The sequence below is a fragment of the Jatropha curcas genome, chromosome 10 (assembly GCF_041381405.1).
Source record: "Jatropha curcas cultivar XTBG-Jc1 chromosome 10, XTBG_Jcur_1.0, whole genome shotgun sequence".
Classification (NCBI taxonomy): Eukaryota; Viridiplantae; Streptophyta; class Magnoliopsida; order Malpighiales; family Euphorbiaceae; genus Jatropha; species Jatropha curcas.
This window is the reverse complement of record NC_143160.1, coordinates 5,407,041-5,422,910: the sequence shown is the minus strand read 5'-3', so window position 1 is coordinate 5,422,910 and position 15,870 is coordinate 5,407,041. Positions and strand designations below refer to the sequence as shown.

At 29.4% G+C, this 15,870-nt stretch overlaps 1 protein-coding gene across 1 annotated transcript; it reads left to right on the top strand.

The window, feature by feature from the left end:
- Nucleotides 1-9,651: 9,651 nt before the first annotated feature.
- LOC105640408 (putative alpha,alpha-trehalose-phosphate synthase [UDP-forming] 9) lies at nt 9,652-15,605 on the top strand. Its single transcript, XM_012224707.4, has 5 exons — nt 9,652-9,945; nt 10,163-10,225; nt 12,271-14,383; nt 14,486-14,759; nt 14,850-15,605. The coding sequence occupies exons 3-5, from the start codon at nt 12,396-12,398 to the stop codon at nt 15,168-15,170; spliced, it is 2,583 nt and encodes an 860-aa protein (XP_012080097.1). The 5' UTR covers nt 9,652-9,945; nt 10,163-10,225; nt 12,271-12,395; the 3' UTR covers nt 15,171-15,605.
- The last annotated feature ends 265 nt before the right edge of the window (nt 15,606-15,870 follow it).

Below are 15,870 nucleotides of genomic sequence, written 5' to 3'. Positions count from 1 at the left end.
CTTCCACATTTCATACAAACTTACTGCTCATTATATAAATAAACTCTTATTGTGGTATAGCTTTATATATTTGCTATTAAGAGAGAAATTTCAATGGCTGAAGAGACTGGTTTACTAGCTTCTTGTGCTGATAACGAATTCTCTGACCTAACAACAAAAGAAATTATGGAGTGTTGAAATCGATAAAATGGTGATCGATGTGAGCGTAAGATACAAGTTATGATAATATAAATTTTTGAAAAAAAATGTAGAAAAAGATTTAAAAAAACAACTGCATCCTGTTATTTCTGTTTTTGTTTCTTTCTTTTTTCTTTTCTGACATATATATTCAGGTATATAAAAAATTCTTCCCTCAAATAGAAATTGGATACCAGGACCCACTTGTCAATCTGCATCTAGGAAACGGTAAAATGTTAATACTATCATATTATGTTTTCTTAAGCTAAATTATGGTGTTTAGCCTTTTCATTACTATTCTTTTCCATGTAGGAGTTGAATTCCTTATAATAATGACCCTCAAAGGACTTATGATATAATTATATTAGACGCATTCCAATGCATGGGTATTTCTCTTTCTTTTCCCAGGAAGAGCGATGTCTTGCCAAAGAACCTCCTTTGTTCTATAAATCAGAGGTATGCTTCCTTCTCAAACCACAAACCAACGTGTTCTGAAAAAAGTCAGTACTTTTGTTTACTGTTTTGATTTTGTTGCAGATACATACCGCTTCATTCTGTCTGCCATCTTTCGAGAAGAAGATGGCTGGCAATGGTTCCAAAATCTGATATAACGAAGAAGAATAAGATTCAGCCACTAGCTAGTTTCTTTGTTTTCATTTACTGTAAAAGTAGCAGCTAATCCGTCTAAGCACTAAGCTACACCGCTTGCCCTTGTCGGAGGCTTTTGAGTTTTGACGGAACTGCCATGTCTCAACTCTCAACTCTCAGTGAATTGTACTTTATTATTATTATTATTATTATTATTTTTTCTGGAAGGAAAATGAGAGAGAGGGGATTGAATTGAACAACAAAAGTCCAATTATAATAATGGGCTTTGGCATACCTACTTAAATAGAATATCCCAACTGCAAAAGGTGACTGGCCCAGCCCATGTCTTAATAAAAACTCCATTCAATACTTCTGTCACACATTTTCCGCAAAAAAACGAAGCTTTATGTGGGAAAATTCTTATTCTTATACATTTTGCCAGAACACCATTTTTTTAAAACGACAAGTCTTCTTACTTGTCATCATCAATACTACTATTTTTCACCTTAAAACATCATTAATTATTTTAGATTCACTTATTTAATTATTCTTTTTCAGCAGCCTCTTCAATTACTTTGGTTTCAGTTTATTTATTTAAAATGAAAAAGTTATGCTCAATTTGCTATAAATTTATCTCATACATAGAATTGATTTGCAAATTAACTTTTTATTTTGGAATAAATTCAAATATTGAAAATTTATTTGCTTTTATTTTTAAAATATTTTTAGCATAATAATTTTAGAAGGCTAGGAGATGAAAATTTTAAAATTTAATATAAATTTTTTTGTTAATATTAATATAATTAGGTGTGTGTGTATATATATATTATTTAATAAATTTTTAATTAAAACAATTTCCTTGCTACATAATCAACTTTTTTAAATTGTAATTATAAATTTTTTATTAATCAATATAATTTAGATTTGATTTAAACCCATCAAATTAAATTATCCTTCTTTGTTATTAATAAAATTAAAAGCTTTTAAAATATTTTTATCATTTATATTTAATAGGAATAAATTTCAACACGAATGTTTCACATCCCTAATCCTACTTTTATATAATTAAATAAATTAACTAATTAAGACAGGATAAGCATAAAACATTCCACGTTTCTGACCAAATAAAAATATATTTTCAAGGTATGAAAATTAGTGGACCCACAAAAAAACTATAATTATTATATTTTTAATTTCACTTTTAGCGGATAAGGACTGGAGAAGGGACCCACGCCACCATCCCCACACGCCTTCAAATCAAATTCTTACCTTACGACACCCTTGCCCTGGAACACGGTTACCAGATAACGCACGCGGGTCCCATTCTCTTTTCTCTAATGCAATAATGCAAATATCACGCCTTTTTTTTCTTTTTTCCTAATGGATCATCTACTGCTTTTTGCCCCCCTCTAATAAAAAAAAAATCGATTTGATGTTAATTTACAATAAAAATGTTTTTCATCGCATTACATTTTATTTTGATTATTCCATATTAATTAATAATGAAAAATATAAATACATAAATATTAAAATATCAGTCAATGATTATTCATTTTATCAACGATTGAACTTCGTTACTATCGAAACTTAATCGATAAATATTTTTCTATTATATTGATAATTTTAAGGTTTTAGAAAATTTGGGTTTTTTATAGAATAAAATACTATTTTCTTTCTTGCCAAAACTTAAAATATTTTCAAATTAAAAAAAAAAGTATGAATGATTTTGAGAAAATTACTTTTTAATATGAAATATATTTCATTTATCTGGATTTTCAAAATAGAATCTCAAAATATGAATTGAAAGCTCATTAATGTCTTATTAATAAACTCTTTTTCACCTCTACAAACATTCACACTGATTTTTTAAAAAAATATTGGAAAATTATTTATATAATTGAAATATAGAAAAAACAAAAATAGGCACTTTAGAGAAAGAAGAACGCCAAAGCAAAATTGAAGATCAAGATAAGACCCGAAGTCAAAATATCTTTTGCAATGTGTTTAAATATATAATATCTATAAATAAAACAAAAATATTTATTTTATTTACAAGTTACAAAAAATGTATGTGTATCCGGTCAAGCAGCAAAGAAAGAATGTCTATGTCCTCCTCCATGCGGGCAGCGTGCGTAATAAAGCTTTGTGCTTTGATGATGACGTGGCTGTTTTTTATTCGACAATAAGACCGCAACACAAGCACGGAGGAGCAAACGTGTAAAGACACAGTGGCAGTTGGTGGATCCCACAGAGACAACGAAACTAAAATAAGGTTAAGGTGTCCACTCGACTCGACCCGCAAAAGCATTAAAAAGTCCGTACGAGAAAGGGAAGCAAGAAGATAAGATGAGGAAAATGGAAGGAGTTTGGTCCCAGTGTCCCCCACGGCCCCACCTAGATTTTATCCGCTTCGTACTCCGTAATTCCTGGATGGCCCTCCATCCCTTCATAATTACCTCTTTTGCCATTTCTTTTTTTTTTCCCTTCTTTTTACATTAGGATTTTAATTTTAATATTACTTTTATTATGTTTTTTAAATAAATATATTGTGTTTTCAAAAAAAAAAAAAAACATATTATGATCACATGGTCAAATTTAAATACTCCTTCCGTTCTTTTTATATAGAAAATTTTCAATTTTTGATGTGTTTTCATATAGAAAATTTTTCTTCATTTGGTAATTTTGGGAACTATACCAATGTGAAAAATCTATCTTATCATTAATTTAATTTTTTGTAAAGCTTTTAGTGTGGAATATTATGAAGATAGTGGCAGACAAAGGTATAGATAAGTATTTAATGTGAAAAAATTTTGAATAATAAATTTTTTAGATTAATTTTCGTTGAAAAAATAATGTGCTCGTATATGTGATATGAGCGTTGATTAAAATGGAGTTTGAATAGAAAAGACTATAAAATTTTCAGATTGACCACATTGAACTAAATCTTTATAGATTTCGCTCAAATATTTGAAAAATTACCCAATATTTAAAGTACGTTTTCAGTAACCGAAAATAGTTGAAAGGTTAAATGAACAAAAAATTTTATATTCTCATACAACTTTTCTAAAGAAATATAATAAATTTCTTTCCACACGTCAGATCATAAATTTTATTTTTTGCAACCATTTGTATTCTTTTCATTTGAACAAAATATTTAAAGCCGTAATTTACAATATAACAAAAAAACAACATGAAGTGCATTCGAGATTTATTTCAAATGAATACAAATGTGTAATTTATTTAGAAGAGACACAGAAAAAATAGCAAAAGAAAATTGTAGAAAAATAAAGAAAAACAAGAGAAAATATGGGAGTAATTATCACAAGAGACAAAAATTACCCTCTTTTCCATATTATTTGTTTGCCTTCCTTGTGAAATTTTCTCAGAAATTACATTTTTTTTTTAATGGAAGAGCAAAGATCTCTACACACACAACTTGCAGTAAGCTACTGATCTACTATCATCATGTATGAATTAGAAAAACATGGAGTAACATTTCCAAAAACACAAGTGTCCATAGACATAATTTCAGCAAAAATCACTTTATAATTTTCCTCAAAATAGTAAAAGAAAATACTTAGTAAAACTAAAGTTAAGAATTTGTTTTTTCATGTAAAAATTATATAGAGTACTATTAATATTAAATTTTAAGGAAGTTAGATAATTTAGGCCTTGGTGTATTTTATTGTGATAATACAATAATTTTTTAATCATTCACTTAAATATTGTTTGGTTACCAACTCAATTTGCATTAATTTTCAAAAAAAAAAAAAAAAATCTCAATTTGCACTTATATTATTTGTTTTGTCAATACTTGCTTTTCATTATCAAATACATGTTTTTTTTTTTTTCACACTTAGCACGAAGTATTTAAGTTAGTGTCCATTTTAACGGTCCACAAATTTGACTAATCTCGCTTGCCTTTAAAAATAAAAAGGCTGGTCCGAAAAGAATTTAAATTACTAATTAACAAGTCGCATAATACAAATATTATATAGGTGTTTCATTTTTATAAAATGACAACAATAAGAGGTACTACTATTTAAACTCTATATGATCAAAGTGGTGCATGCAATAGTAAGTACAACTATACCAATCGCCAACTATATATAATAATTGTTAATTAAACAATCAAAGTTGAAATTGCAATATCATTTAACAAATTGATGCATGCTGGGTACCCAAAAGTCCATATCATGTGTATTAATCATTTTCAAAATGAAATTTAAAAAAAAAAAAAAAAAAAAAAAAAAGAAAAAATTAGCATGGGAGAAGCAGTTGGACAGATGTTGGATTAGAAGAAAAGGTTAATTTAATTTTTTTTTAAAAGAAAAGGTTACTTTGGTAAATGCGAGTGGAAACGTTCAGATAATAAATACGGAGTCTTTATCCAAAAAACAGAAATGCAAAGCCAATAACTAAATGGCGCTGTCGAGCGGCCGCGTGACTTGTCGGCATCTCTTTTTTGGAAATTAGGAAATAATTAATAAATGTCTATGCCTTGAAGCGGCTGTCTCTGTATATTCGTGTCGTTTCGCCAGCTGTTAATTTTATAAATTGAGATTACAATTAACAATTTGTAAATAAATAGTATTAAATTAACAAATTAAATACTACCAAATATATTATGAATTTCCAATTGAGAATAAATTAAATATATTTGCAATTTTAAAAAGGAAAATTAGAAATTATAGTTTTATTACAGAATTTATGTTTCTGTCATTCCAATATATATATAATATTTAAAGTCAATTAGAAATCTTAATACTAAAATTGAAAAAAAAGATGTTATCCTATTTTTTAGTAATTTATTATTACGAGGGTAAATGATAAATATTTAAATTCAATTATGAATCCCAATATTAAAATTGTAAGAAAATAAATATTCCAAATATATATTATTTGCATATTTTAGATTCATATATAGAGACACGTTTCTATATCTTTTAAACAAATAACGAGTCCAAATAGCATGCTATCCACGTCATAAAAAACTCGTATATATAAAAGTAGGAAGGAGAAGAGAAACATTGAACTACAAAAATAACTTTTTAAATTTATGAATCAACAAAAACATATGCCTTTTAATTTTATTGGTTAATAATAAAAATAATTTAATTTAATTGATTTCATTTACTTTTTATTTAAATATATATTTTATTTGTTAATAAATAAAATAGAAAAAAATCATTGCAAAAGTTGTAATTATAAATTTTAATTTAGGAATTTGATTGTTTGAGTAAAAAAAATTACTTTAATTCTAAATTTATTTATTAAAATATTATGTATACAATATATTAATATTAATATAAAAGTTTGGATAAGTATAAAAAATTTTATATTAGAATTTGATAAATTTAAAATTATAATAAATCAATTGGATATTATATATACTGTTATAAACGATATAAACTTAAATTATATTTTATTAATATCTAATCAAATATATTGTACATCATAATTAAAATATTTTGTCAAGAATTAGAATCATACTGTAAAAAGTTTTTTCTATCATACTACTATATATATATATATATACATTTATTCTCTATGAAGAAAAATCACTAAAAAAATATTTATTTTGTCCAATAAATTTTATTTTCTTTGACTATCGAGAATTTATTTGAAACTCACTATAAATAATTTTTCGGTTCCATTTAAACAACATGTTTAAAGACGTCTTGCCTTAGTTTTTTTGTAATTAATTTTTTATTATTATTTAAATAATAATTTTTAATATTTTTAACTAATTTTCAATATCATTAGCAAACAATAGAAAATAAATTATGAAAATATTTTTTAAAAACAAGTCATTGTTGAGAAATAAACAAAACTTTAAATTTGTCATCACTTTTCACTTTGCAAAAATATGAGTGTTATTATTTTATTGCATAGCGATTAGAGACACACGTTGGTTACGGTACAATTTGTGACAATTAATTGATAAAATTTTTGAACAATTAATTATTTGAAAGTTATTTTCTTAAAAAAAATAAAATTGTAAAATATAGGTTGTTTTTTCTATATTGATTGTGATATTTATCTATCATTTTCCTAATAAAATTTAGTACTCTCCAATTAGCTGGTTGATTCTTGGACACTGAATAAATATATTTAATTCTTTAATTTAAAGTTACTAAGTAGCCGATGATTTTCTATATTTAGTTACGACGTTTTTATGTTATTTCTATAACAAATTTAATATTTTTTTGAGAGATTCCAAATTGAAGGGTTGAGATAAGATTTGGGATCATTTCCATTTAAATATTCTTTTGAATAAGGAAAGAACTATTATATAACTAATGACATTATTTAAAAAATTAATATTTGAAATTAACCATTCATTGATTAAAAAAATTTAAAGATTAATATTTTATAATTGACATTAAAAAATTAATATTTTTAATTCAATGGACCATAATAACATTATGAGTTATCTAATAAGAATAAGTGATTCTGTTTTTTTAAATAACATTTCCTCAAATCTTCTACTTCTCCCAACATCTAAAAAACGTGAGAAAACCAATTAAATCATACCTAATTAGTGAAACAACCAATACTTCAACTTGATTATAATTTTAATATTATCAATTTATGATAATAATCAATATAACAATGACTAAATCTCTACCTAATATTAAAAATAAAAATCACATTTCAATATCAAAATTTAAAAGAAAAAATAAATGTCATTAAAGATTAGTATTTAAACTCAAATATTTAAAATTAAATTTACTATTAAAAAATATCAAATCACGAATATCAACATAAATAGAGATAATATTCAAAGCACATTCTTAAATCTAGTTAAATAAGATAGATGAAAATATGATTAAATTAAATATAATATATTAAATACTTAATTTTTTTTTCCTATAAAATAAATGCGTTTTTATACCCAATGGGTCCTCCAACCTCCAATATCTTGCAAGATACAAAATCCGAAAATGTGAAATTAAAGCAATATATAAATAAATTTAAATCATTAAATGATTATTAATACGCTTACATGCTTATAAGCCTGTCTTGCTTTGAAAGAAAATACGTGGAGCAATCTTTGCCTTTTCCTCTCTTTTGAAGAAAAGGATTGATCCCATTTTGATAGAAAAGAAAAATTATATAGAAAATTGTTTTTGATTTTGTACGTTTTAAATATTTTTGAAATGAATATAAAAAATTTACAAATTTATAATAAATATTGTAAGAAAAATTCTAATATGTTATTATACTTATTATTATCTTATATTTGCAATTTCATATTTTGTTATCGACTTACATATGGTGAAATTAAGTGTGCATCCTCCTAAAATAATTTCAACATTCAAAATAATTGTTTTAATGGTTTTAAATTTCTTAACAGTGTCATTAAATCTAAATTAATGATTGTGGATAATTGAATTACCAACTAACAGCCGGTTCAACACCAAATTCCTTAAATAAAGTTTAGATTTTAGTATTGTGAATGAAGAAATTGAATTGAAAAGGTCGTCTCTCTGCAATTAAAGTCACGATGGGATGAGTTTAAAAATATTATTTTTAGTTTATGATATCCAAGGAATAAAAAAAAGAAAATAATAAGAAGAAGGTCATGAGTAGATATTTCTTTTTGGGAGGAGGGGAGTGGGCCAACTGGCCAAGTCTATGTTTATCCACATGCACGAAGGGGGAGTTATTTAAATAGAGGATAGTCAATATATGGTACATTAATTCCCATTACAAAACAATAAATCTTGCACAGCAGATAACACTATAGTATTTTTTATTATTTATTATATATATATATATTTAAAGATAATGTTTTTTATTGAGCAATTAAGACTTACTTTTTGTACCTAAACTGTTAGGTCTTAGGTTCCTTACCTTATCCACATAACATTTCCTATTATATTTCTTATTTTTATTTCTATTTTTGTCCCTAAAATCAAAATATAAATATAATCATAAAATCATAATTAGAAAATCAGTCACATGATAGTTTTTGAAATTTGACATGGTTGTTTAGCCACTTTGAAAAAATATAAATAAAAACAAAAAAAAAAACAATCAAATGTACCTAAAAAGAAAAGATAAAAGAAGAAAAACACATGGACGTTGTCTTATATGGAAGAAAAAGAAAATAGTCATATATAAGACTTTGACAAACCATAAATATTATTATTTTCTTTTTTTTTTTTTCTCGTGTTCTTTCCATTTTAGAATAAATGTTATTTTCTTTCCCCTTTTATTTTTTGAGAATAAGCTTTGTTTTTTTAATTTCAATATTTCATTAATTTTTCTTTTTAAAATTTATTCTTATTTATTTAGTATTTTATTCGTAATATAATTGTCTTTCAATTACTCCCTTAATTTAATTGGAGGGTAAATAGACATTTTATAAATTAATTTTTATAAAAATTTAAATTTAATTATATATTTTAATTCTTGCGGAGCTAAAAAACTGATATTCATTTTGAACCCAAGCGAATGGTTCAATTTAATTTTAACAAATATTTTTGAATAGAATTATTTTTTTTTAACATAATCAAGGATCGGACTGTTTATTCAATGCTTCTAAGAAAATGCAGTTTCGTAAAGGGAATTGAGATGACTTACCATCCAAATAACATTTGATGGTAAATGGAGTATTTTTATTAATTAATTTATTATTTCAAAAGTTAGTAGAAACAAATACAGAAATTAATATGAAAAACAAAAGGGCAGTTCCGTAATAAGACAGTAAGAAGGGAGGGCATTGAGGGAAGAGAATTCCAGAAGACGATAACGTAAGACCAACCACAGTTACAATCTAACTGCACTCACACTGTCCATTTCTCTCTCTAAAATCAGAATATGTATATATATAATTATCAATTATCAAAGTTTCTTTTTTGACTTTTTATATTATACGTTTTAATCCATTTCAGCTTCCTTTGTTGAATCAAGAAACACCAAACGGAAACTTATTATATATTTTTTCTTTTCGTATTTCCAATTCTAATCCGAAAAAAATAACATAAATATTTTTTTTTCTTTTATGTTGGTTTTAGTCGGTTTCAAAATCATAAATTAACTCTCAAAATCTCACCGGTTTCGAACCTAACACCTTCCTTCTCATCTTCTATCCATCTCTTGGTATTTCTAAATCCACTGTTAACAACAACATTCTTTCTTGGATGATACAGATACTTGCTTCTTTTTATTGTAAGTCTTTTCACATTATCCATTTCGTTTTTGTTTTTCTATTGGTTAATTCGTTTTCTTTAATACTTTCTTGAGGTTTGTTTGGTTGTGGGAAGAAGGAAATGGGGTCTTGGGATTGGAAGGTTTCTGGGTTTCTCTTGGCATTTACTGTCGTTTCTCACCAACCAAATACAGTTTTGTTTTTTTGTTTTCATTCATTCTTTGATGGTTTTGGCAGGAAATACTGGTTTCCAGTTTTACTCAATGGCCATTTAGACGAAATCAGTTTCAATTCTTTCAGGTAATTTTTTTGGCTTTTTTCGTTCTTGGATTTTGTGTGTGAATGGAATTCTGAGATCTAATATAATGGATATATGGCTGGCTTATTATTTTTTTTTAATCCTAATATTCTTTTCTATGTACAGTGATCATCGTCTATTTCTATTTGTCTGTCTAATATGCTATTGCTTTTATGTTCAAGGAGCTCACTTGTCGTCTAAGAAACTCCAATTCTGTTCTTTCAATTCTCTCTCTCTTTTCTCCTCTACTGTACACATCACACTTTCAGGATTGCCTTGACATTGCTCTTAACAGTTTAAACAGTTGATAAGTCATGAAGTATAATTGAAATTTCTATTTGGCCCATTATTTCTGATAGATCATGTTATCATGGAATTTCTTTTAATGCCTTTTTTGGATTTTAAATATTTTGTAAGGAAAGGACAGTAAATTCCTGGATGAGAGGCATTTATGTTTGAATTTTGTGGTATTTCATAATTTTCCAAGTTTGGTTGTGGCCCTTACTGACAAATCAATCTTAGCTGCTACAGATAAGCCCAGCTGTAGAATCTGGAAATTAAAGTAACATTTGCTAATAAATGTGATAAAAATTATCTTATTATTTCTTTCATCATTTTGAATTTTTGATTAATTTAAGAATTTAACAGTTATCATCATTAAGGATATACCTCATCAGTAGGTGTTGGAAATCTTATCTTTTGCATTAAAGAAAAAAATTCCCTTGTATCAACCTTTGATTATCTTGTAGTTCAATCTAATTAATAATATGGGATTTTGATGTTTTTGAGTTGTAGCCCTAAACCAGTTAGAAACTAGTTTGGTATTAAGGTTTCGTTTTGCATTGTGATGGTTTGAGTAGCTATTTGATGTCAGGACAAATGAGTGAAAATTCTTAGTTTAAATCCGTATCTTTATACATCAAGTATTTTCCATACTTTAATTGATTTTTCTTGCCTTTCCCCCCCTTTTTCCGGTTGAGTTGTGAGGATTTCAATGGCAAACGAGATAAGCATGACCTCCATTATTGACCAGTCTAACTTATCAAAGCGTAATCTTGTGGCCATAATTATAATTGGAAGACAGATAATACGGTTTAATGGTTTCGCTGGAACCTAATGATAATAAGGCATGTGTAACAAGGTTATTGTTCTATTCCGAAAGTTCGTTGTGGCTTCCTTATCAATTAGCAGAAAACTTTGTCCTGTATTGCCTTCACGTCTTTATATGGTCGACTTAACTGTGGAATTTTCTTAAATGAATTCTTTTTGTGTTTGCTTGAGCCTATTGATGAGAAAATTCAATTGAGAAAATTTATTGCCTGCTTTTACGCTAGCGAAACTTGGTATGTATATGAATCATTTGTTTGTACTCCCATTTTCCTTTGTTTTTTATGCAATGCCATATCAGTTTCTTTAATTCCTTTCTTTTATCGATAGATCAACTTTTTCTAGATTTTTTTTTCGGCAAAGTCAAATATATATGAGATTGAGATTGATTTTAAAAATTTATGAGACTGGATTGGAATACATAGCAAATTGCTCGTGGCTTTTCTTTAACCAGTCAGCTCTACTAGGATTTCATAACTCATCTAGTTGTTTCATTAAGATTAGGAATATCATGGTCCTGAGATTCTAAAAGCCTGACTGTGCATTCATTGTGCCTGTACTTAGCAGAAAAACCAAAATCTATATGTATAAAATGTTAGTAAAATTTGGCCTCTGCTTCTCACTTTAGTTTTAGTTGTGAACCTCTGGTACTCCTTAATTTGAGATGTGGGAGGCTCGATCATGTTGTGTAGAACTGCGCTTATGATGATTTGGTAACACAAGTGTTTAAAATCTTTGCTATTAGTTAACCCTTGAAACATGTGAAATTTTTTGTTTATGTTGACAATAATTGATAAAAGGGGTGATTAGAATCTCTTACCCACAGGAATGAAAAGCATAAGATAAATCTGACCAGAAAGAATGTCTTCATAATTCTCATTCACTTCGTTGACACTTCATATCTTGTGGTAGTTAAAAGTGTATTCTCTCCATTCTGCAGGTATTTAGATCTCTATACTTTGGTCCTTCAACTCTTGTTTGGAAGGAAGCCAAGAAATTGATCCTGCATTATCTCCATCTGTCTAAATAAATACCCAGAAACATTGAAAATCAAATCTGGCAACAATGATGTCAAGGTCTTGCATAAATTTATTGGACTTAGCATCTGGGGACATGTTGAATTTCCCTCAAACTCCTAGATCTCTTCCAAGGGTGATGACTGTTCCAGGAATTTTTTCTGACACAGATGCTGACGGAAGCAATGATGGAGATTCAGATGCTCTATCAACTGGAAGCCGCAAGAAGAAAATTATAGTGGCAAATTTTCTTCCTCTAAATGCACACAAGGATTTAAAATTGAATAAATGGCTATTCAGTTTTGATGAGGATTCACTTCTGTTACAAATGAAGGACGGATTTTCAATCAATACAGAAGTTGTTTACGTGGGATCACTCAAGGCTGATGTAGATATAAGTGAACAAGAAGAAGTTTCCCAATTATTGCTAGAGCAATTTAACTGTGTACCCACATTTCTCCCTCCTGACCTTCACAAAAAGTTTTACCATGGTTTCTGTAAGCACCATTTATGGCCTCTTTTCCATTACATGCTGCCTATGTCGCCTGATCATGGCAATCGTTTTGACAAGTTGCTGTGGCAGGCCTATGTCTCTGCTAATAAAATTTTTGCAGATAAGGTCATGGAGGTTATTAACCCTGAAGATGATTACGTTTGGGTTCATGACTATCACCTAATGGTTCTTCCTACTTTTTTGAGGAAGCATTTCTACAGAGTCAAGCTTGGCTTCTTTCTTCACAGTCCCTTCCCCTCATCAGAAATTTACCGAACTCTGCCAGTTAGAGATGAAATTCTGAAAGCACTGCTGAATGCAGATTTAATTGGTTTTCATACATTTGATTATGCTCGACATTTTTTGTCGTGTTGTAGCCGAATGCTAGGCTTAGACTATGAATCAAAACGTGGTCATATTGGACTTGAGTATTTTGGCCGTACAGTATATATCAAAATTTTGCCTGTGGGAATTCATATGGGCCGAGTTGAATCTGCTCTAAATCACCCCTCTTCTTCCATCAAGGTCAAAGAAATCCAAGAACAGTTTAAGGGGAAAAAGATTGTTGTTGGAGTTGATGACATGGACATTTTCAAGGGCATTAGTCTGAAATTATTAGCCATGGAACAACTTTTGCATCAGCATCCTGAGTTTCGGGGAACAGTTGTCATGGTTCAGATTATAAATCCTGCAAGGAGCTGTGGGAAAGATGTACAAGAGGCAAAAAGGGAGACATATTTGACTACCAAAAGGATAAACAGGATCTTTGGTTTTCCAGGCTATGAACCAGTGGTCCTGATTGACCGTCATGTACCTTTCTATGAGAAAACAGCCTACTATGCATTGGCTGAATGTTGCATTGTAAATGCAGTGAGGGATGGAATGAACCTGATCCCGTACAAATACATTGTTTGCAGGCAAGGGACTCCTAAAATGGATGAAGCTCTGGGAGTTGCTTTTGGATCACCTCATGCGAGTACTCTTGTTGTTTCAGAGTTTATTGGTTGCTCGCCATCTCTCAGTGGTGCAATAAGGGTAAATCCATGGGATGTTGAAGCTGTAGCTGATGCACTAGATTTAGCCCTCACCATGCCTGATTTAGAGAAGCAGTTGAGGCATGAGAAGCACTATCGCTATATTAGCTCTCATGATGTGGCTTATTGGGCTCGCAGTTTTGTACAGGACTTGGAGCGAGCATGCAAAGATCACTACAGTAAACGTTGCTGGGCAATTGGTTTTGGTCTGAATTTTAGAATTTTGTCACTTTCACCAAGCTTTAGGAAGCTTTCCAATGACCATATCGTCTCTGCATACAAGAGGACATGTAGGAGGGCGATATTTCTGGATTATGATGGAACAATGGTGCCTCAAACATCCATTGTTAAAACCCCGAGTCCCGAAGTTATCTCTGTTCTGAACAACCTCTGTAGTGACCCCAAGAACACCGTGTTCATAGTCAGTGGAAGGGGAAAAGATTCTCTGAGTGAGTGGTTTTTACAATGTGAGAATCTGGGAATAGCAGCTGAGCATGGATACTTCATGAGGTATGTTGTTAGTAATAACATGTTAGTAAACGAAACTTGTTTTATATAATCCGCAAGAAGTATCAATTGCTTTTGTTATTAACTCTAATTTTACTGTTGCAGGTGGAGTAGGATGTTCAATTGGGAAACTGTTTCTTTGGCAATGGATTTTGATTGGAAAAAGATTGCAGAACCTGTGATAAAATTATATACAGAAGCAACTGATGGTTCCTATATAGAGACCAAGGAGAGTGCCTTGGTATGGCATCATCAAGATGCTGATCCAGATTTTGGATCTTGCCAGGCAAAGGAACTGTTGGATCATCTTGAAAATGTCCTTGCAAATGAGCCGGTAGTTGTCAAGAGGGGTCAGCACATTGTTGAAGTAAAGCCACAGGTATGGTTACCGATTATCTCTCTTTTCATTTTTTTTTTTTTCTGGGTAGTCATGTATCTAAATGTGTAATTTTTGTCAACTAATGTGCAGGGAGTTACTAAAGGGTTTGTTGCAGAGAAAGTTCTTTCTGCAATGATCAGTAATGGGAAAGCCCCAGACTTTGTAATGTGCATTGGGGATGATAGATCAGATGAAGACATGTTTGAAAGAATATCAAGTACAGCTTCTAGTTTGTCATTTCCCTCAGCTCCAGAGATTTTCGCTTGCACTGTTGGCCAAAAGCCAAGCAAAGCTAGGTATTACCTAGATGATACTGTTGATGTACTGGCATTGCTTCAAGGTTTGACCACTGCTTGTGTAAAGTCGAGAGGTTTCTCAGAAGTACAAGTTTCTTTTGATAATTTTGTTTGAAAGGCGAAACAGTATTGGCCCTTTTGGTGCAATGGTTATACTGTTCAAAGAAGTGGAATCAATGGCTTGGATGGGAAAGAATGCATTTCATCTTTGATGCGATTCAAATGGTTCCTCACAATACTAGTTGATATTAACTTATTCGTTGCATACTGGAGTCTGGCACCACCACTGGCACCGCCTTCCAGTTATTTCACTGTGCAGGAGGTTCGACTGGCATACCTTTTGTTTTTTTCCCTCTTTTTTATCACTAGATTGCAGGAGGATGAGGGCTGGTGTATGTATGTTGCGGTGTGGAAGAAGATGCTTGTGCAGTTCACAGATTTAGATGTCATACTGATGAGGAGACAATTTTCTTGTATACATGAAGAAAAATGGTTTCGCTTATACAGAAAGGCATTCTTTAATGGGTTAATGCAGTGTTGTTTTTGACAAGAGAGGCTCAATTTTTTTTCCATCTGTATGTTAGCAGACATCTAAGATTCATTCATTCTTTACATGTTGTGAGGCTTAAATTTACACATCGATCTCTAAATTTATCATCAGTATATATTAACATACCTAAATTTCAATTTTTAACATACAACAAGCTAAACATCAATTTGTACAATAAAAACGTTTTTTTTTTTTAACAGATAATTCCAGTCCATTGGACTTTATTAACAGATATTTTTTTAGTTTACTGAATTTGAACTAAATT